This window comes from Equus caballus, chromosome 26, assembly GCF_041296265.1.
Source record: "Equus caballus isolate H_3958 breed thoroughbred chromosome 26, TB-T2T, whole genome shotgun sequence".
Classification (NCBI taxonomy): domain Eukaryota; kingdom Metazoa; phylum Chordata; class Mammalia; order Perissodactyla; family Equidae; genus Equus; species Equus caballus.
In genome coordinates this window covers 9,471,992-9,494,649 of record NC_091709.1, presented here as the reverse complement: position 1 = coordinate 9,494,649, position 22,658 = coordinate 9,471,992, and the positions used below count along the sequence as shown (strand labels likewise).

The 22,658-nt window shown below is 35.9% G+C and overlaps 1 protein-coding gene across 8 annotated transcripts in view; it reads left to right on the top strand.

Annotated features, from left to right (window-relative positions):
* The window catches only part of ZNF654 (zinc finger protein 654), an 84,429-nt gene that overhangs the window by 12,230 nt on the left and 49,541 nt on the right, over positions 1-22,658 (top strand). For 6 of the 8 annotated variants that reach the window (XM_023630386.2, XM_070252151.1, XM_070252149.1 and 3 more), the window contains one exon: positions 11,920-12,065. The exons of the other annotated variants lie outside the window; for them this stretch is intronic. In XM_023630386.2, the coding sequence (XP_023486154.1) occupies positions 11,920-12,065 (146 nt within the window). Of the gene's footprint in view, positions 1-11,919; positions 12,066-22,658 lie in introns of those variants that run through there. 8 annotated transcript variants of the gene reach the window in all.

Genomic DNA, 22,658 nt, shown 5'->3' with positions numbered 1-22,658 from the left:
CATAACTTATAATCAAGAGGGGAGGAAGTTTTTTAAAAATTAGGTAGAACTGAGTTGCGAGAATCTTGAAACTCATTCATCCTTTCTTATTGATTTCCTACCCGTCATCCTGTGTTGATAAAGTTAAGAGTGGTATGCAATTTTTAGTTGCCGCCTTGGCACTTAATTCTTATCATGCAGCCCCTTCTTAACTCTTGATTTTATGAAAAAAATAAGAAATTATTCTACTTATAGTTTCCTAAAAACTTTATATGTTAACTGAAGCCATTTTGTCCTTTAACTCTTAAGATTCTTTGTCCTCTGTTTTATGTTTTGAAATTAACTTCAGCAACTATTGAGTACTCATAATTTTATAGGTGCTCATAAAATGCTGCATATGTGTCTGATAGTATATAACTTGCTTTTTTTTAATCTCAGTCAATTGAATTATTTCAGGTGTAGATCTAGACACATAAAGTATCTAGAACGTACTCCTGAAAGAAAGACTTGTACTATGTGAAAAACTTCATCCTAGTGATTATAGGGCATTTAAGGAGGAAAAAGTCGCAAGTCCTGCCCTCAGGGAGCCGATTCGAGTAGGGGAGAAAAGGCGTGTCTGACTACTGAGCCGGCTCTTAGGACCTTGATCCAGACCACAGTCATCTTTCTCCTGGATTACTTTATCTCCCTGCTTCCAGTTTTTCTCATTTTATTCTCCACACTCCCGAAGTGATCCTTTTAAAGACATGAGTGAGATCTCTTCTAAATGTTCCATGCTTTCTCCATCTCAGAGTCAAAGCCAGAATCCTTACAGTGGACTGCAGGCTTCCTGAGCCTGCCCTGTCCAGCTCTTTGACTTGGCTCCTTTACTCTTTGCCTCCACTACTTACCTGCACCTATCCCAGCATTTCTGCCCTTCCTGCACCTTGAATAAGTACTCTCCTGCCCCTTGGCCTTTGCACTGGGCTTTTGTTTTTGTCTGCCAGAAACAGTTTTCATTTGGATATCTGTGTGGTTCGCTCCAGGACTCTGCTCAAATATCCTTTTATCAGAGAGACAGGCCTTCCCTGAGCATCTCAGATAAAGTGTAAAGTAGCATCCCGCCTCCAGTGTTCCCTTTTCCCCTTACCTTGTGTTTTATTGTTTTCCAGGGTACTTAACACCATTTAATTTATATTTGTTTACTTGTTTTCCTCCCACTAAAAATAAAAGCAATAGGGTACTTGGTACATAGTAAGCACTCATTAAGGTCTGAATAAATGAACGGGTAAATACAAATAAACTCTAAAACAGGGAAATGGTGATCGGTGCCACTAATGTGATGTATTGTAAGTCCTCTGCAAGTTCACCTGAAGAGACTACTCCTAACAGAATTTGGGAAGGTTTTAATAGATGAGATGTTTGAATTGAGTATTAAAAAATTGTTAGTATTAAAATATAGGCATGAAAAAGGAAGTGATATGGGTAGGAGGATATTAGTGGAGCAGATAATTTGTGAAAAGGTAGATGGCAAGGTGTATTTATGAATGGGAGTAGTTAATTACTCGAGCTGTGCTTCTTAAAAGGGATTCCCCCGAGCTCACCTGAACGCTATTAGCAATGCAAATTTTTGGCCCCACACTAGACCTACAGAATCTGAAACTGGGGCTGGGGCCTAGCAATGTGTATTTTTCACAAGCCTTCCAGGTGATTCTCCTACTAAAGTTTGAGAACCACTGAACTAGAACATATACTCAGAAAAGTATTGGTAGGTATTACGATTGGAAAAATGGATTGGTCCAGAGCCTGACTTAGGAATTTGAATTTCGTAGGAGGATTTGTATGTTTAAGGGCAAAGAAGTGCTGTTATTAAATAATCTTAAAATAATTGCTTTAAGATAGATTAGAGGAGGTAAAGAATGAAAGCCTAGACATAAAAAGGAAACTATTGGAGTATTTCAGAAAAGGAGTAATTGAGGGCCTGGCTGGGTAGTGGCAATGAAAATGTAGGGACAGGAACAGTTTAAAGAAATATGGAAATAAATTATGTAGTATCTGGTTGAATGTAGAGACAAGGCCCAAAGAATTTTATGAAATTGCGTTGGGGTGTAGTCCAGAGATCTGGGAATATGGTGGTAATATTAACAGTAAAAGGTAGAAGGAACAGTTAAGGGATCTAAATTAACAGTAGAATTTTGGCTATTAAGTATGAAGAGTTAGTGGATTCTAAAAAAAAGAACAGAAATTATTAATCATTAGCCACAGTGGACATTTTTATTAATCTTGAGGATACTCATCCTCATTTAAGAACAATGCATTTTCAAGTAACTGATGATAAAGTTTGTTGAAATAGAGAACCCATAATTTCTTTTCCCTTTTTAGCAATTCTTCAGTACTTAAAATATAAGACTTCTTTTTAAGGGAGGATGCTTCTGTGTTTGAGAGTTAATTTACCTATGATAGTTTTAAATTTAAAATTTCCTTTCAGGTTTTAATTTGGGGACAGGGGACCAAATGTCAACAAAAGTAATAATGTGTCCAATTTGATCAAATGAGTTGTCTCTCATTATCAAGTTCACAAAGAGAAATTAGTCTAGAGTTCACAGAGGTTAAGATCCCGAATTCCTCCCTTCCCAGAAAATTGGTTAATCAGAGCCAGTGGGTCTCAGTGTGCCTCTGTCGTTAGAGCTGGGGAATTTTCAGGATTTGTAGCTTGGGTTGTCTTCCTCCAACTGAGAGTGGCTTCCTTCTCACCCCTAAATGAGTTACTTAACCCCAGTCTCTTTTGGGTCTTTTTCAAGAATCCAGAAGAGCAGTAGAGCAAATGTTTGTTACTCCACCAGCCCAACTCCCGTTAAATTTAGAAACACCAGCAATTCCTTGAGTGTAGTATATGGTACAGTTGACTCACATTACTTTTGCCAGTAGGATTTAGTGATATCAGAGGGAAGATGGGTCTGCAGAACGCAGAGTTGCAGTTAGTTTTGGTTTCAACGTCACCAGGGTATCAGTCAGTTGTGCCCATTGCCAGAGTCTATAACTTGTACTTAAATTTTATTGGGGTTTCGTCAGTTGGTTAATTGTGCCACTGTATGTTTAACATATTATTTTGAGGGGTGGGAGCACTTAACCCGAACACTCTGCATAAGACTCCAGCCTTGCAGTCTCCACAGCCCCTGAGTTCAGCCCTTGTCTCTGGATTTCTCCGTCTTCAACCTTGTGCCAAAACATTTTTAGTCCTGTGCTACCTTGGCTGTTGCCACTGCCCCTGGAATTCTTGGTCCCACTGAATTAAAATCATAGGAGCATTCCTGTTGGCCCCATGTTTGTGTTATTCTGCTAATAACTGTAAACAGGTACCTACAATGACCTGCTTTTGATGATTCTGGCATGTGTGCTCAGAGGAGCCCAGTGAAGACAGTATTTCTTCTGACACTTGCTCCTCTGGACCTTTTCTTTGCTTTTAACTATTCTAGCCGTGCCTAATTTGCTTGACTTCATTGGCAGTGCAAACGTTCATTTTTGTCACTTTCAGCAGTGTAGGATGTGCTGTTTCAGATAAACATAGCTGGTTTTTATTTTTGTTTACATTGTAGGCTGTTATTAAGTTGGCCCCTCCTGTCTTCCTTCTGCTTTCTCTTTGCTTTTGGGCACAGACCTTCATGTTCTTCATGATCTCTTGTAAGATTTCCCATGTCAGAGGTAAAAGTCAAGGAATTCTGGGTTCATCAAAAAGCATTCATCAAATCAAACAGATTTTGTCCACTCTCATCTCCCTGACATAAGAAAATCTAACCAGCTCAACATCAAACCTACAACTGACCTCTTATTTTGTTGTTTTTCAGTGTCACTTTTCCTTATTCACTCCTTGAGGCCTAACTTTGAGTTCCTGGGTCACTTTCCTTTGCAGTACCATGCCATACCATACATTGCAATCTGTAATAACTAGTAGTTTGAAATACACCTGAAATGCTTCAGGTGTTTTAAGGTAGTCTCCCAGCTTTTTTAATCTTTTAGATCTGTACAGATTTTATGTTACCTTCTATAGCAGTCTTAGTCTTCAGGGTATGTCTTTTCACTTGCTCTTACTATGGACTTCATCTGTGTCTCTAAAGGAGCATCTTGTCACAGGTGGATTTCTAGTCTGGTTCACTCGGAGATTTCCATCCTGCGGTTACCCTCTGTCCCTCTGTTAGAGCCCTTTGGAACCAGTAACCCTTCCTTCCTAAGGAAGAACAACTAAAATACTTTTCCTCCTAATTCTGTCTTTAAGAACACATGGTTCTGGTGTATATATTTCCTTTTCCTTTTTTCATATCCGTCTAGTCTAACTTTTAAGAGTGGACTTATTCTTAAAGAAGTCCCTCTCTTCTTCCATCTTAATCAACATGACCTTTTACTTTTTAAATTTTTTTCAAGTCTGCCCCTGTTATTATGTGTGTCATCTTTTTTTAAACAAATTTAGTTCTTGAGACTGAGCAAACAGGTGCTTAAAGCTAATGTTTGACACAGAGGCCTTTTAAATTTCCCTTTTGGCTTTTGGATTTGTAATAATTCCATTGAGTTTTTCTTCTGCCTCAGCCTAAGAAAGTGATTTATGCCCTATGTAATAAGGAACCTGGCCCTTTAACTGTTCACTGGATAAAATCCATCAGCCATCTTTGTTGAACTCAGATAAAATCTTGACATCTACAGCTTTGATTAGATTTATGTCCTTATCAGTCCCAGAAACTACTTGAGACCACATTATTAAGATAGTGACTCTAGAAGCTTTTGGACAAGTCACATGAATCTAAGAGCTGCTCTTTGAGAGCAAAATTAAGAGAGAGAGGGACAGAATTAGGTCAACTGATCTAGGGCTAATTCTGACAATTTAAAGGCTGGACATTCACATACTAGTGTTCTAAGACCCATATGAACTTAACCAACTTTTTAGTTTCGTTCTCTGGCTTGTAGTCTTTATTGAGAAACGAAGCTGAAGGGACAAAAAAATTTCTACCTGCTCATGTCTAAAAAGCCTGTATAACTAAAAGCAATTTAAAAAAATTAAATAATATAATCAGTGCCTCAGCCATACCTGCAGTACCATCAGTGGCCAGGCCATGCTTAGTTGAAGTCAGATGCACAGTTCTGCTTAGCCCATACCAGTCACGACACTATCATGTGTGCACTCATCTGTGAATATCATCAGCTGCAGACACACGAAGAAGCTTGTTTACCCCACATTTTCATTTGATGTTCATATGAATTTCCTTGTGCATATCTTTTGGGGTTCCCTTGTATGTGTGCCAATTTTAATGTTTATAAGGGAAGCATTTAATATATTACTCTCCCTAGTAAGTTTAGAATCAAGTGAAAAATTGACAGGGATCAAACTTTATCTAAAGCCTTTAAATGAACCTACTGTTTACCTTCTTTAGACCTACTTAAGAAATTTGGGTCTTTAATCAGGCAGCCACGTGGAGGACTCTGTCCTGCCTCACATCATATGCATGCAAAAAACTCAAGAAGCAGATTAGTGGGCTGGCCCAATAGTGTAGTGGTTAGGTTTGCATGCTGTGCTTTGGCAGCCCAGGGTTCACCAGTTTGGATCTTGGGGCGGACCTATGCACCACCTATCAAGCCATGCTGTGGCAGTGTCTCACGTATAAAATAGAGGGAGATTGGCGCAGATGTTAGCTCAGGGCTGATCTTCCTCAGAAAAAATAAAGGAGATGAGAGCCTTCTGGGGGTGATATTGTAATGGATATTCCTGCTGTGGTTGGTAGCTTCTACTAGATAATCATGAAGATTTCTTTTAATAGTAAGATTGTATAGAATAGTAAGAATTAGAGATGCTTACTCCATTTTTCATTGCATTCACAGCACCTGTTGAAGACCTTAATGTTGCAGAAATACCACCTTAAGGAGTAGTGAGCCAAACAAACAATATGCTTTATTGAGCCCCCAAAAGAAGTGGACTTTAGGTTGCTTGCTACTAAAGATTATGTCCTTTGCAGATTCTAAACAACTTTTAGCTTATTAGAATCTATTTCTAAACCATTTTGGCATTTTTTTATATATGACTTTAATTTTAGATTTTCTTTGTATGATTATCCTGATAGAAAAAGTCAAATGACAAGTAACTTTTCTTTTTTTGAACAGAGCTTTTCTTTATCTTCTGCATTCTCAATGGAAAACTAAAAAAAAATTAAAAAAATAAATCCTCGTATCTGTTCAGGCACGAAGCATTGTGTTTGCTATATCTAGGGAATGCTTCGTTTGTCAACGAGTATTGAACTAAATAGTTGAAACTCAGCAGTAGCTTTTGAGTAGACTTTATTTGGGAGTGGCCTATTTGCCTGCTAACAGTGGTAAAATTTGTAATTAATCACATTTGGAAACAGATAATTAACCAGTTCATACTGATGCAATGAAAGAGTCACCAAAGTAAGATTAACCTCACTGTTTTCTTAAAAAAAAGTGTACTGGTAATAATAGCTCTTATTTCTTATGTGCCAGGAATTATCCTGGATTTTAATATATTATCTTACTTAGTACTTCAATAGCTCTGTGATTGAGGTGATGTTAAATTCGTTTTACAGGAAACTTAGAAGTGTAATAACTTTGCTAAGGTTACACAGCTAATAAATGACAAAGTTAGGTCTGTCTGATTCCAAAATCTATACTGTTTCCATGGTGCTGCCAGTCTACCTGCTTTATTTTTCCATGTGACTCTAAAAAATACCCATAGGCAAGGTAAATCTTGATGTGTAGTTAGGTAACAAAGTAGGGAATGTAAGTGTAGAATTACACCTATAAAGTAGCCTCCGGAAAATAAATGAGAACATTAAAATTTGAGGAAAAGGGTTGGAACAAAATAGTTTTGTTTTTAAACTTTTACAAATTAAGCGAATTTTATACTTAAAGAAAACATAGTACAGTTAACAACAGGAAAGTAACATTGGTATAATCACTAAATTATAGACTTTATTAGAAATTTACCAGTTTTTCCGCTAATAATGCTCTTTTCCTGTCCCAGGATGTTATTTCTAATCTCACATTGTATTTAATTATTTCTCCTTAGTCTCATCCAGTCTGTAACAGTTCTTCAGTTTTTTCTTGTCTTCATGACCTTGACATGTTTGAAGAGTACTGATCAGGTTTTTTGGTAGAGTATCCCTCAGTTTGGGTTTGTCTGATGATTTCTCATCATTGGAATAGGTTTATGTATTTTTGGAAAAAGTGCCACAAAAATGCCATTGTGTCTTTCTTGGTGTGTCTTCTCAAGAAATTTATGATAATGATATGTTTCGTTACTTACTAGTGATAGTTACCTTCATGGCTTGGTTAAGTTTATGTCTGTGGGGTTTCTCTTCTCTGAAGTTACTATCTTTCTATTTGTAGTTGATAAATGTCTTGGGGGAGATACTTTGAGATTGTAAATCCTGAATCTCCTCAAATTTTTGCCCACTCATATTAGTGTTGATCTGTGGATCTTATCTGTAACATTTATTATTGTATGTTTGCCTAATGGTGGTTCTCTGTTTCTCTCTTTCCTTCTGTGTTTATTAATTGGGATTCTACTGTGAGGAAGAGCTGACTCATCTCTAGCATTTGTTCATTTGAGTATTTATTTCAATCAGTATGGACTCATGGATATTTATCTGGTTCCATGGATTAAAGTCCACTGCTATCATCATTTATTTTGTCGCTCAGATTGTTTCAGCTTTAGCCATTAGGAGCTCGTTCTGGTTGGCTTCTGTGTTCTTTTATAGCCCATCATTTTTTCAGCATTTTATTACTTTCTAGCACCAGAAAGTGTTCCAGTCTTACCTTATATTTTCCCTGCTACAGACCTGCTGGAGGATGGCTTGAAAAGCCCAAGTTCCTTTTATTGGAGAACAGTGTTTAGAAACTGTTTGGGCCTTAATTGTGTATATTGCTACTCAGGTTCATCCCTCCTAGCCCCTCTCAGTGGACCCGGCTAAGAAATATGTGTATATATGTAGCTACATTACAAATGAATAACATAATCGTACAGAAGGGTATGGGGAAACGACTAACAGTGTTTATTTTAGGTTTTTAGAAAATTAGCAGATTTTAATGCATAGATTGTATTAGTCTGTGTTCAACAGATTAGTACAGGCATGTATTATAGCCATTTTTTGAAGCTCTTAGAATGGAAGATAATTGTGATGTATCTTCTGGTTTGTTAATCAGATTTAAAAAGTGGATGGATTCACTGTAAACAAGTGATGAAATTAACATTAGTGAACAGCTTGCCGCCTGTGAACTGTGAGGTGTTTGCAGTAATGAAAGTTGAAGACAGTGGGAGATTTCAGGGAGGAAAATGACAAGGATGTGAACACCAACTAATAGAAATAAAGTCATGCTTGGTACTGTGTTAATGATCTAGTCTAGTATTACCTAGATTTAGAAATCCAGAAATTTAGGAAGAGGATTGTTTGCTCAGTGACAAACTAGTGTTTCCTTCTTATGTTAGAAAAAAGTAGAATGCATTTGAGAAACAGATGACCATATTTTAGTTGATCACTTCATATGATGTTTTTTGGGTTCCTAAACTGCTACATTTGTATTATTTTTATACGTTTGTGTATTAGCTCCAGCTGCCATAACAAAATACCACAGACTTGGCAGCTTAAACAACAGACATTTGTTTTCTCACAGTTCTGGAGGCTGGAAGTCTGAGATCAAGGTGCCAGTATTGCTTGGTTCTGGTGAAGACTCTCTTCCTGGCTTGTAGACAGCTGCTTTCTCTCTGTGGCCTGACCGTGGCCTTTCCTCAGTGTATGTGTATCCTCTTCTTACAAAGCCACCAATCCTATCTGACTAGGACCCCTCCCTTATGATGTCATTTAACCATAATTACCTCCTAGAAGCCCTATCTCTAAATACAGTCAGTTGGGGTTTAAGACTTCAACACATGAATTTTGGGGGACACGTTTCAGTCCTTAGTACTTTGGATGATGTCTTTTACTATTCCTAAATCATGAATGTAATTTTACCTTAATAGGTTTACATTAAGTCTATGCTTTAATAGTTTTGACAGAGAATGAATCTGTGCTCATTCTCACAATAATTTGCCTTGGTAAGAGAAAGCTTTCTTTGGTAATATCTCTGCCCTTCTCTTCAACTCCCCTTATGTCATCGCATGCTTTTGGCCTTGGTCATAACTTCTTTCAGCAGTATTCGTACAGTTTCTGTAAATTATAGTAAATTGCGTTGCAGTGGTGTTTGTTATTTCCTTCAAAATGAAAAAAAGATTTCTACCAATCCCTAATAAACTGCTAATCTTGATCCCCTGTTTCTTAGACCATTTTCTTGAAAAAATTTAGAACTGTGGTAATAGTTGATTTTAAAGAAACAGGTAAATACTGTTCCTTTGTTTGTTTGCAGAAACTTTAGCCTTATTCTGGTCGTTAAGACTGTTACTTAATAGAATACAAAAGAAAAAGAAAAATGGAAGATGTGTTGCTTGCTGTACCCTGGCCTAGCAGAGCACATTCAGATTATGATGTTCTGGTATCAGCTCTCATTAGCTGAGTGCTTATGATAGCACTTACACAGAGGAGAAAAAGTTCAAAGTAAAAGGGCAATGTAACATATAGTTTTATATATTTTAAGGAAAATATTTAAAAGAGAAATAGTGTTTTAGTGAATGTTATAGTGTTACGTTAATGTTATAATGAATTAGCAGTGTCTGGCATGACATTAAACAGTGTAAGAAGATACATAAATTTCAACCAGTTTTGTTTATGTCCCTTCAAGGGTATTGTGGCAAACCTATTGGAAATGTTGCCCACAAGGAGTTTTCTTGTATTAGGTTTGGGTTCAGCTAGATCAGGAAGGGTATTAGTAACTGAATCTTGGTGAATGAGGGAAGCTATGAGAATAGAAACTGAGAAAGTAGAAAGCTTCTCTTCTAAGGAGATAAACTCAGCCTATAAATAGGAAATGAATTAGGTTGTAAGTAGATATGGATTAAGGCAAGCTATTTGGGACTGAGGACAGGAAAAATGTGACTGTCAGGTACCTATTTTTTATGTGGCACCAGAATGGTGTTGTGGTGGCCAAAAAAGAGGCAATAGAGCTGGTCAGACAGACTTGTGATGATTTGGAAAAGTCTGTCCTGCTTGGGGTTGTCGTAGTAGTAACTTTTACTTTCCAGTTAGTAAGGACTGTAAGATCTGGAAGGGATACTAGTTCATAGAGATAATACCCTCTAGCTTTCTTTTTTATCCCATGTTGTTAGAAACATTGGAAACGTGTGCTAGCTACCTGGTATTGTAATTTGGAATTGTCAAAGAACTATGAAGTGTCTGAGATTTTATCTAAGTTAGCCTGTCACAGTTTCATGGATGCTGGCAGAAGACATGAAACTCCTGGGTCAGAGATAATGGACTTTATTACTCATGGCACAGTAAGCAGCATAAGCTTCATATTCACGATGGTTCCCCTTGCCCATCAAGTTTCACAAAAGTGATGCAAGTGGCCCAGGTGGATCCTGTCCTCACAGTAGGTTTTCATCACAGAGGAGGAACCCCAAGTTTAGGGAACCCTAATCTTTTATAATGGTCTATGAGTGTATATGTCTGACCATTGCTCCAGAGGGAGACCTTATCATGATTATACTGGACAGTATAGACAGGCTCACTGCTTTGGAGGCAGACACCTTCTCTGTTTTTTGAGGCTGTTTCCTATAAATAACTTTGAAAAGATGAAAGCAGACAAGGCCTCTCTTTGAGACCCTGTAGAAATACAAGAGACTCATGGAAAATTGTCTTCCCAACAGGAAGTGATTAGTGTGAAGAGTACTTGAGCTCTGGGTGTTCTTGGCTTTTGTACTCTGCTCTAGTTTTCCCAGCTTTTAAATCAGGAGTTGGCAAACTTTTCCTGTAAAGGGACAGATATTAAATATTTTAGGCTTTATGAGCCGTATAACTTCTGTCAAAACTACTCTACTCAGCTATTGTAGCAGGAAAGCAGCCATTGATAATACATAAATGGATGAACCTGGCTATGTTCCAGTTAAACTTTGTGGACATTGAAATTTGAATTTCATATGATTTTCACACATCACATAATATTTTTTCAACCATTTAAAAATGTAACATCCATTCTTAGCTCGTGGGTTGTACAAAAACAGGTGGCAGGCCAAATTTGGCCTGTAGGCTGTAGTTTTCCGACCTGTTCTATGTGATAAATTTTTAAAATATAATTCATTATTTTAATACAGCAGTCTTGCATATGAGAGATTGTAATTTATAGTGACTGATAGTTCTAAAAGGTTTTCTCATAAATTATCCCAAGTTAGTTTCAGGGTAAACCTGCAAGATAAGCATTATTATATCCATTTCATGGTGAGGAAGCTAATGCATAGAGAAGGAAGATGACCTACTCAATTCATAAAACTAGTTAAGTGACACAGCCAAGACTGCTTATATTCTGGACTCTTTTCTCCAATATATGGTATAGTTTAAACTTTCATAATCAGAGCATTATGCCACTATATTTTTAATATTCATTTGTTGCCAGAATGCTTAGAGTTCAGTTTAATAAGTAATAATGACAATAATAATGCATGTGCATTTCTAATTTTCTTTATTACTATATTCTAATGTCTAGCTATTTTAATATTTAATAATTGTTTTTTGACAAAAGCTAGATATGGGAGGTGAAGGGTATTTGTTACAAAGTTTGGTAAAGTTTTGGAGGTTGGACAGTACAGTCATTCGTATACTCTGTTTATTTTCCACATTTTCAAAGATAGTAGTTAATTTTATTTTCACATGTACACCATGAAAATAAACAATATAGAACTTTTTACCCCCTAAATCATTTATGTTCGTGGTGAACTAAGGTTTTAATTTATTTAGAAAGTTTTATCCAAATTTTTAAACTTGAGATGTTGGGAACATTTTCTGTAATAATGTACTTTTTGGATTGCTTCCCTATCAGGTGGTTGAAGATTATGCTGGAAGATGGCAGGTCCCTTTGCCACAGCTTCAGGTTCTTCAGACTGCACTTTGCTGTTTTACATCAGCCAGTGCATCATTCCCAGATGAATGTGAGCACGTACAATACGTTTTGAGTAGCCTTGCTTTGTAAGTACTCTTTCCGTCTTATCGAAGTATTACTTTTCTTGATGTATTTGAGAATTGTTTTTTGATTATTTTCTCTGCGGAAGGAAGCTTTCTTAAAGCCTACCTTCAAAAAGAAATTTCCGTTTCTTCATTTAAGTATTTAAATTTAACTTTGAACATGTAACTACAATTTTAGTGTTAATTGGAATTGTTATAGATTCTTATGGTCACCACCAGCACTTTACTTTCCTTTTTAATTTCCCAGATTGCCTTGGCAAGCTCTAATGCTAACTCCCAGAATACAGTAATTGAGGCCATCATAGTTAGCAGAGGGACCTTAAATCAGGCCAGAAAGAAATTAGGAAACTCCTGGTTTTTAAAAATACTTGTAAAGGGGGCCAGCCTCGTGGCCGAGTGTTTGGGTTCGCGCACTCCGCTTTGGCAGCCTGGGCTTTTGCTGGTTTGGATCCTGGGTGTGGACATGGACTATTCGTGGGGCTGTGCTGAGGTGGCATCCCACATAGCACAACCAGAGGCACTCACGACTAGAAGACACATTTTTGTACTGGGGGGCTTTGGAGAGGAGAAGGAAAAAAAAAAAGGGAAAAAAAAGAAGATTGGCAACAGATGTTAGCTCAGGTGCCAGTCTTTAAAAAAAAAAATGCTTGTAGAGGACTTTGAATTAAAGCTCAGAAACTGAGCACTTGTGCATATCCTTTTTGCCCTCTTAGATCCTACTAAAATTATAGTAAAGAAGTAAGAGAAGTAGAGTGAAAAGAAAATAGAAAAAGAGTCATCAGTGAATGAAAGATTTCAACAAAGTTTTGGAGGACGGAAAACAGAGGACTGGTTATTGAAACATCATGTCAGAGCACGTCACAACTTGATTTTTTTCTTGTGCCTCAAATTGCACTCACATTACAATAGTGGGTTGTGAAATCATTTACTAACATTACAAAATATGATAGAAAGCATCAGAGTATGTTTCATATGACAAGCATTATTTTGTGAAACTCGTTTTATATATTTATTTTTATGTATGTGTATACTTGGTTATTTGTAAAACATTTTTTAAAACTGTGGGTAGCAGTTAAAACAAAATTAATTTCTGCCTTGTAAGATAGGAGGAAGACAGTCTGTCCTGCCTCCCTCCCCACAGAATCCTAGAGAGGTGTAGAATTTGAACATGCAAGGTATGAGATAGAGAGTAGGAAATGAGATACTTTGGGAGAATGCAGATAAAGGAGTTAATTGCAGTTTTTCCATTCAGGCCAATCACCAGGCCTTAGGGCCAGGGTAGGGTGGGGAAACAGTATTTGCTGCTTTTTTTCTCTAAAGAAATTAAATAACTTGGGAGGAATGACCTTTGCATTCTGGCAATGAAAGCTTTCTCTTTGATACAGCTAGCTAATCACTTAATTACCCTAAGGAAAAACTCATCAGTCACCAAACTCTAGACATGCTCCTCATAGGGCTCCCAATTAACCTGCTTATGGTCTTGTTCTTAAATATTAATGGGTATTCAAGAATCATCAGACATTTGAGGAATGCCTTCAACATGAAAAAAATACAAGGAAAACAAACTAAAAATATTCTGGATGAAATAGTATTAATATTGAAAACAGAAAAAAATTGAGAAATATAAAATTTGTAATTAGCATTTTAGGAGAGAATTAAGATATGTATAACATTAACCGTCAACATACCATGATGTGTGAAAGGAATGATGAGATAACAAAAATGAGTTTGTAGAAATTAAGACAATATGATGGTTAAAATTTAAAGTTCTGTATGAAGTTTGGAAGGTAAAGTTGAAGAAGTAATCCATGATGTAGAACAAAACCAAAGAGAAGGAATGTGTCAAAAAAAAAAAATGACATGGTGGCTCCATGTAGGAGGTTTGTTATTTAACTAGTTGGAGTTCTGGAAAAAGAACTTGGAGAAAATACATTGGAGGCAATTTTCAAAGGCATCATAAAAGAATTTCCCAGAACTGAAAGTCATGAACTTCTAGATTGAAAAAGCCCCAGAAATGCCCAGCACAATGAATATAAAAGATACTCAGCTAAATACATCATTTTGCAATTTCAAAATACCAAGAATGAGAAAACAGATTTGAGCACCTTGTAAAGGGGAAAAACTAGGTAACCTCCAAAGGAACAAATATCAGATTGATATGAGTCTTCATACAGTCAACAGTTAGTGGTAGAATATAATGAATCCATGTTTCTGAAGATTTAAGGGGAAATTGTTTTCAATGTAGAATTTTATACTCGTCCAAACTGTCAGCGAAGTGTGAGTAGAAAGAATGTTCCAGGCATGTAAGGACCTAGAACATTGGCCTGTCAACATACCCTTTCTTGGGAAGTTGTTAGAGAATGTGCTCCAGGAAAATAAGGGTGTAGTATAAGAGAGCATATGACAGTGGTAAAGTGTGAAAAGTAGAAAAAGTATGGTAAGCTTTAAGTGGTTTTACTTAAGATAGAAGGAAGAGAAGTCCCATAATCACTGCCAAGTAGTAGGTCTTACAGATGTGTCGCCTCCAAGAGGGAAATATCCAGTAAAAATGGAAACTTGAGACTAATCTTGAGAATTTGGGACTCTTTAAGGTAGTGATGAAGGTAGACAAGCCAAAAGAAATAAAAAGGCAATTAGATACTCCAGAAAAATTAAAAATAATCTGAACAGGAGAGGACACTGAGTCATAGCAAATTGACATGTGCACTAAATGTTATTTATATAGTTTCTTAATGTAAATGATGTGTATTGACTTTAAACTTTTAGGTGAACTATAGTTATAGAACAGAGGGAAATTACTAACCTTTCAATATAAGCGTATTTGATGAAAGTTGTGAGTTGAAAGTTAAGGACAAGGGCACTAATATCCTTCCTTAATTCTTATTTTAAAAAATGGAGTGTCAGTAGTAGATGAAACCATAAATAAAGGTGTTAGAAAGGTAAATAATAGAGCAAATAATAATAATGAGTAACTATTGGGAAGGTGGAATTGGTTGTGTGAGGAGTTAGATTCTCTTCTCTCACAACAGGAAGTCAAGAGATAATGTTTAAAATTGGCAAATCAAGAAATACTAGCAGAACTTATTGTCAACAGCTATTAAAAATATTGAAAGTTGTTAAGTCTGGGGCATTGAGCTAGTGAGAGAGAGGGTTGAAGCCACTGTGTACACTAAGCATTTTTAAATCTTGAAGATGTGTTAATTTCATGTACATAAACTATATTTTTTGTTTTATGTATATGTATAAAAATTTAAAAGAGTGCATGCACATTGTACTTCTTTTAAAGTTTTTGTGTATATTGTAGGAGGGAACTAGATGAGGTGATGGATGTGTTAACCAGCTTGATTTTGGTGATCTTTTCACTATGTATGTATATATCAAAACATCAAGTTGTACACCTTAAATATATACAATTTCTATTTGTCAATTATACCCCAATAAAGCTGAAAAAAAAGTTTTAAGAGGGAAGGAAAGTTTAGAATATAATATTACTTAGATTTGTAAGAGCCAGGCAGTTTTTAAAAACTATATTATTGTAAAAAATCTATTGTTTTTATATTTATTTTATGATACCTAAATGAATATGGGAAATGTATTAAGACTTTTGGATTATAATTGACAAATCTTATTCAAGCTCCTTTAAGCAAAAAAAGGGAGTGGAGGGATTAGACGACTAAACTGTGGAAAAGCAAGGACTAGAACTAGTTTCAGGATTTTCTGAATCTGGAGAATAAAATATCTTCTGCAACTGTTCTCTCTTTCCATCTTTCCTCTTGGTCTCATTCTCTCAGGGCTGCTGACAATTCTGTATCTAGGCTTAGTTTATTAACCAAGGGAGAAGAAACTTCCTCCCTCCACTTCTGATCCCCAACATATTTTGGGAACTCGGGCTCAGCAGAGGTTATGTGCCCGCTGCTTAGACTCATCACTGTGTTGAGGAATGTATGGTAAGCTTTTTGGCTCAGTTTGATGACAACCTCCCCAGTCCTCCACCCTACCCTCCCCCACCCCGCCCATGGGAAATGAGGATACTACATTGGCATCCTCACCAGAACCATAGAAATATTGGAGGGGCAAACAATTCCCTTAAGAACTGAGTGAGATAGCATGAAACAGAGCTGGCTAGGTGGACAAAAATAATAGATGTGCACTACAAAGAATATTTTTATGTTATTTTGAAAGCCAACATAACAATTTTATTTATTCTCTACTGATTTCTAAGGAAAGTAAATTAAGTATTAAAAGAAATACGTTATTTGTAAGCAAGAAGTATTATTCTCGTTTCAGTGCCTATTTGGATTTTTTTCCTTTTTCATCTGTATAATCTTTGTTAACTTTAGTGTTGTAATGTGAAAATGCTTTTAAGGCTTTCAAAAGTACTTTTTTAAAAAACAAGTTATTTGTTGACTTTTGTTTCATTGCTTGCTAGTTCTTTTACTACTGCTCATGAAAAGAATAATTTATTAAGCAGAAGCAAATCTTATCTGATATGGACAGTGCTAGGTAAAAGTGGTTTGTCAAATAGTAACGTTTCTTATAAGGAAAACTTTCTATATTATTTGAATTTACTTTAACAGAAAAGTTAATTGTATTTTTAATACTAGAAGAAAAATGGGGAAATAGCAGCATGGTGGTACTACAGAAGGAGTAGTAAGTCTGTTAACAGTATTCTATTTTTTTAAATGAATGTTTAAGCCAGAAAATTCTTCTAACAATTATTCCATAATTATTCATTTTGTAAATTTTGCTTGGTTCTAGGGATAAAATAGAAAATAAGATAAATAAGTCCTTGTTCTCAAAGACCTTATAGAACTAAAATATATTAAACAAGCATTCACACTATTATGTAATTGTAATTATGAAAGAATTACAGGGTACAATGAGAGAATATAACAGGGGACTTGACATGGTCTAGGAAGGCAGGAAAAATTTGCAGGGTGAGCTGACATTTGAGCTGAGATCTGAAAGAATGATAGGAATAAATTAGATGAGGGAGCAGAAGAGACTCCCAGGGATGGCAAACAGAATGTTCAAGGTGCCTGAGCAGAAGGTCAGGATATTAATGGATTTCATTATAATTCATTTCTGTCTATAGAATTCTTGTTATGAGATATATACTATGTATTTTTAATTTTTCATCACTTGACATACTAAAAATTTATAGGTGAGCTAAAGAATTAGGTACTATCTATAAGATTCTGTCTTATAGTATATAGTATAAATATATATGGTGTATGTATAGTATATATTCGATATATAATATATGCATATAAAATATATCTTATACTGAATATAAGAGATCTTTTTAATAAAAGAAGTTAAAGAAGATACATTAAAAGATATTCTATGCTCATGGATTCAAGGAATTAATATTGTTAAAATGTCCATACTACCCAAAGCAATCTACAGATTCATTGCAATGTCTGAGAAATTTCTAATGGAATTTTCCAGTTTCACAGTTCTAAAATGTGTGTGGAACCACAGAATACCCTGACTATCCAAGGCAATGTGGAGAAAGATGGACAAAACTGGAGGCATCATGCTTCCTGATTTCAAACTATATTACAAAGCTATAGTAATCAAAACTTTATGGTATTGGCATAAAAACAGACACACAGGTCATGGAACAGAGTAGAGAGCCTGGAAATAAACCCATGAACATATGGTCAATGTATTTATGACAAAGGAGCCAAGAATATACAGTGGAGAATGGACAGTCTCCTCAATAAGTGATATTGGGAAAACTGGACAGCCCCATGCAAAAGAATGAAACTGAACCACTGTCTTACACCACACACAAAAATCAACTCAAAATGGATTAAAGACTTGAACTTCAGACCTGAAACCTTGAAACTCCTAGAAGAAAACAGAGGCAGTAAGCTCCTTAACATCAGTCTTGGTGGTGATTCTTTGGATTTGACACCAAAAGCAAAAGCAACAAAAGCAAAAATAAACAAGTGGGACTACATCAAACCAAAAAGCTTCTGCACAGCAAAGGAAGCCATCAACAAAATGAAAAGCAACCTACCTAATGGGAGAAAATATTTGCAAATCATATATCTGGTGAGTTTAATATCTAAGATATATAAAGAATTCACACAACTCAATAGCAAAAAAATGAACAATCCAATTAAAAAATAGGCAGAGGATCTGAATGAACGTTTTTCCAAAGAAGGCATGGCCAAAGGTACATGAAAAAGTGCTCGACATCAGTAATCATCAGGTAATTGCACATCAAAACCACAATGAGATATCACTTCACACCTGTTAGAATGGCTATTGAAAAGACAAGAGATAACAAGTGTTGTCAAAGCTGTGGAGAGAGGGGAACCCTTGTCCAGTATTGGTAGGAATGTAAATTAGTGCGGTCACTATGGAAAACCGTATGGAGGTTCCTGAAAGAACTAAAAATAGAACTACCTTATGGTCCAGCAATACCATTTCTGGGTATATTCAAAGGAAACAAAAATTAACTTGAAAAGATAACTGCACCCCTGTGTTCATTGCAGCATTGTTTACAATAGCCAAGACATGGAAGCAACCTAAGTGTCTATCAATGGATGAATGAATAAAGAAAATGTGGCATATATATAAAAATAAATAATTGAATATTATCAGCCATAGAAAAGAAGAAAATCTTCCCATTTGTGACAACATAGATGGACCTGAGAGTATTATGCTAAGTGAAATAGGTCAGACAGAGAAAGACAATTACCATATGATCTCACTTGTACGTGCAATATAAAACAAGACAATACCGAACTCATAAATACAGAGAACAGATTGGCAGTTGCTGTAGGTGGGGGTTAAGGGGTGGGTCAAATAAGTGAGGGTGGTCAAAAGGTACAGACTTCCAATTATAAAATAAATAGGTCAGTGGGATATACTATGCAGCATGGTGACTATAATTAATAATACTGTATTCTGTATTTGAAAGTTGCTAAGAGGGTAGATCTTGAAAGTCCTTATCACAAGAAAAAAAAATTTATGACCGTGTGGTGATAGATTTTAACTAGACTTGTGATAATTTTACAATATATGCAAATATCAAATTATTATATTGTACACTTGAAACTAATGTAATATGTCGATTATATTCAATAAAAAACAATTACCCGAAGATCAAGGCACCAAGACAAACATATTTTTTTAATATTTAATAAAAATAAAAGATGTAACTCGTATTGGCTGTAGCCTATTAGGTATAGTTTTCTTTAGCCATGATATTTTGAAAAAGTTTTCCATTCCAATTTTGGAAATGGGGAATAGAAAATAACTTCCTGCTTGTCTTTTAGAAAATAATCAGTAAGTTTATTTTTGTTTTTGTTTCCTTGTTTATTTTCTTTTTGATGAAGATATATAGGTTATTTCAATTAACATCTAGTTAGGGAAGTGCAAGTCATCCTAGATAATTCAGTAGAGGGAATTTAATTCATAGAGCCACTTTCATAGTTGTTAGATAGACTGAGAGCATAGACAAGAAGATGATGATGAACGCAGATGTAGCAACTTTAGTAAGTTGTTGTTAGCCGTAGAAATGGAAGGAGGAGGTATTGCTAGAGCCCAGAGAGTGGAGATAGTTGCTGGGTGGAAGGGCACTGATATGTGTGAGACGGGAACTTGGAAGAGATATAGTTACTGCTAAAGAGGACCCAGAAGAAGAATGGCAGGGAGAAAAGACCCCACATTGCTCCCTTCCTCCTAACTTTCAATTTTCCAGCTTTGCCTTCTTTGGCCAAGCTCAACCAGAAGCCAGTCGACTTCTGTATAATTGACAGAGACCTCTGTTTTTGAAAGATATTTCCACTGATTATTGAATTCTGGGTTGACAGGGCTTTTTTTCCCTTAGTACTTTAAAAATGTTCATTCTCTGGTTCATGACTTGCATTTTTTTTTTTTTCTGACAAAAAGCCTACTGTCATTCTTTTTAAAAATTTTTTTATTGTGGTCATAATAGTTTGTAACATTGTGAAATTTCATTTGTACATTATAATTTGTCAGACACCATATAAATGTGCCGCTTTACCCCTTGTGCCCATCCCGCACCCCCCTTTCCCCTGATAACCTAAACTGTTCTCTTTGTCCCTAAATTTGTTTATGTTCCACAAATAGGGTTTGTCCTTCTCTGTCTGGCTTATTTCACTTACCATAGTACCCTCAGGGTCCATCCATGTGGTTGCGAATGGGATGATTTTGTCTTTTCTTTATGGTTGAGTAGTATTCCATTGTATGTATATACCACATCTTTATCCAATCATCAGTTGATGGGCACTTGGGTTGCTTCTACATCTTGGCTATTGTGGATTATGCTGCAGTGAACATAGGGGTGCATAAACCTCTTTGTATTGTTCATTTCAAGTTCTTTGGATAAATACCCAGTGGGATAGCTGGGTCATATGGTATTTCTATTTTTAATTTTTTGAGAAATCTCCATACTGTTTTCCATAGTGGCTGCACCAGTTTGCATTCCCACCAGCAGAGTATGAGGGTTCCCTTTTCTCTACAACCTCTCCAACGTATGTTATTTTTTTGTCTTGGTGATTATAGCCATTCTAACGGGTGTAAGGTGATTTCTAAGTGTAGTTTTGATTTGCATCTCCCTGATAATTAGTGATATTGAGAATCTTTTTGTGTGCCTATTGGCCATTTGTATGTCTTCTTTGGAAAGTGTTCATATCCTCTGCTCATTTTTTGATTGGGTTGGTTTTTTGTAGTTCAGTTGTATGAGTTCTTTATATATTCTGGAGACTAACACTTTGTCAGATATATGATTTGCAATATTTTCTCCTAGTTGGGGATTGTTTTTTCATTTTGATCCTGGTTTCCTTTACCTTCCAGAAGCTCTTTACTCTGATGAAGTCTCAATTGTTTATTTTTTCTTTTGTTTCCATTGTCTGAGTAGACATTGTATTAGAAAAGATCCTTTTAATGCTGATGTCAAAGAGTGTATGTACTGCCTATATTTTCTTCCAGAAGTTTTATGGTTTTAGGTCTTACCTTCAAGTCTTTGATCCATTTTGAGTCTATTTTTGTGTTTGGCGAAAGATGGTGGTCTACTTTTATTCTTTTGCTTGTGGCTATCCAGTTTTCCCAGCACTATTGAAGAGGCTTTCCTTTCTTTATTGTATGTTCTTGGCTCCTTTGTCGAAGATTAGCTGTCCATAGATGTGTGATTTTATTTCTGGCCTTTTGAGTTCTGTTCCACTGATCTGTGTGTCTGTTTTTGTAGCACTACCATGTTGTTTTGGTTACTATGGCTTTGTAATATATTTTGAAGTCCAGGATTGCGATGCTACCAGCTTTCTGCTTGGTTTTCAGGATTGCTTTGGCTATTTGGGGTCTTTTCTTGCCCCAAATGAATTTTAAGATTCTTTGTTTTATTTCTGTGAAGAATGGCAGTGGGATTCTTACTGCGATTACACTGAATCTGTAGATTGTTTTTTAGGTAGTATGGACATTTTTAACTATTTTTCCAATCCATATACATGGATTATCTTTCCATTTGTCTATGTCATTATCGATTTCTTTCAGTAATGTCTTAAGTTCCTTGTATAGGTCTTTCACCTCCTTGGTTAAATTTATTCCTAGATTTTTTATTCTTTTTGTTGCAATTGTAAATGGGATTGTATTCTTGAGTTCTTTTGTTTTGTTAGTTTGTTATTGGAGTATAGAAATGCCACTGATTTTTGTAAGTTAACTTTGTACTCTGCGACTTTGCTGTAGTTGTTAATTGTTTCTAATAGTTTTCTGATGGATTCTTTAGAGTTTTCTATAGATGAGGTCATGTCATCTGCAAACAGTGAGAGTTTCACTTCTTCACTGCCTGTTTGGATTCCTTTTATTTCTTTTTCTTACCTAATTGCTCTGGCCAAAACCTCTAGTACTATGTTGAATGAGAGTGGTGAGATTGGGCACCCTTGTCTTGTTCCTGTTCTTAGAGGGATGGCTTTCAGTTTATCCCCCTTGAGTATGATGTTGGCTGTGGGCTTATCGTACATGGCCTTTATTATGTTGAGGTACTTTCCTCTTATAGCCATTTTATTGAGAGTTTTTATCATGAATGGATGTTGGATCTTGTCAAATGCTTTCTCTGCATCTATGGAGATTATCATGTGGTTTTTGTTCCTCATTTTTTTACTGTGATCTATCATATTGATTGATTTGTGGATGTTGAAGCATCCCTGTGTCCCAGGCATTGAAACCCACTTGATCATGGTGTATGATCTTTTTAATGTATTGCTGTATTCAGTTTGCCAATATTTTGTTGAGAATTTTTGCATTTATGTTCATCAGCAATATTAGCCTGTAATTTTCTTTCTTCGTATTGTCCTTGTCTGGCTTTGGTATCAGAGTGATGTTGGCCTCTTAGAATGTATTAGGAATTTTTCCATCTTCCTCAATTTTTTGGAATAGTTTGAGAGGGACAGATGATAAATCTTCTTTGAATGTTTCATAGAATTCTCCAGAGAGCCATCTGGTCCTGGGCTTTTATTTTTTGGTAGGTTTTTGATTACTGTTTCAATCTCTTTACTTGTGATTGGTCTATTCAGGTTCTCTATTTCTTCTTGATTCAGTTTTGGGAGGTTGTATGACTCT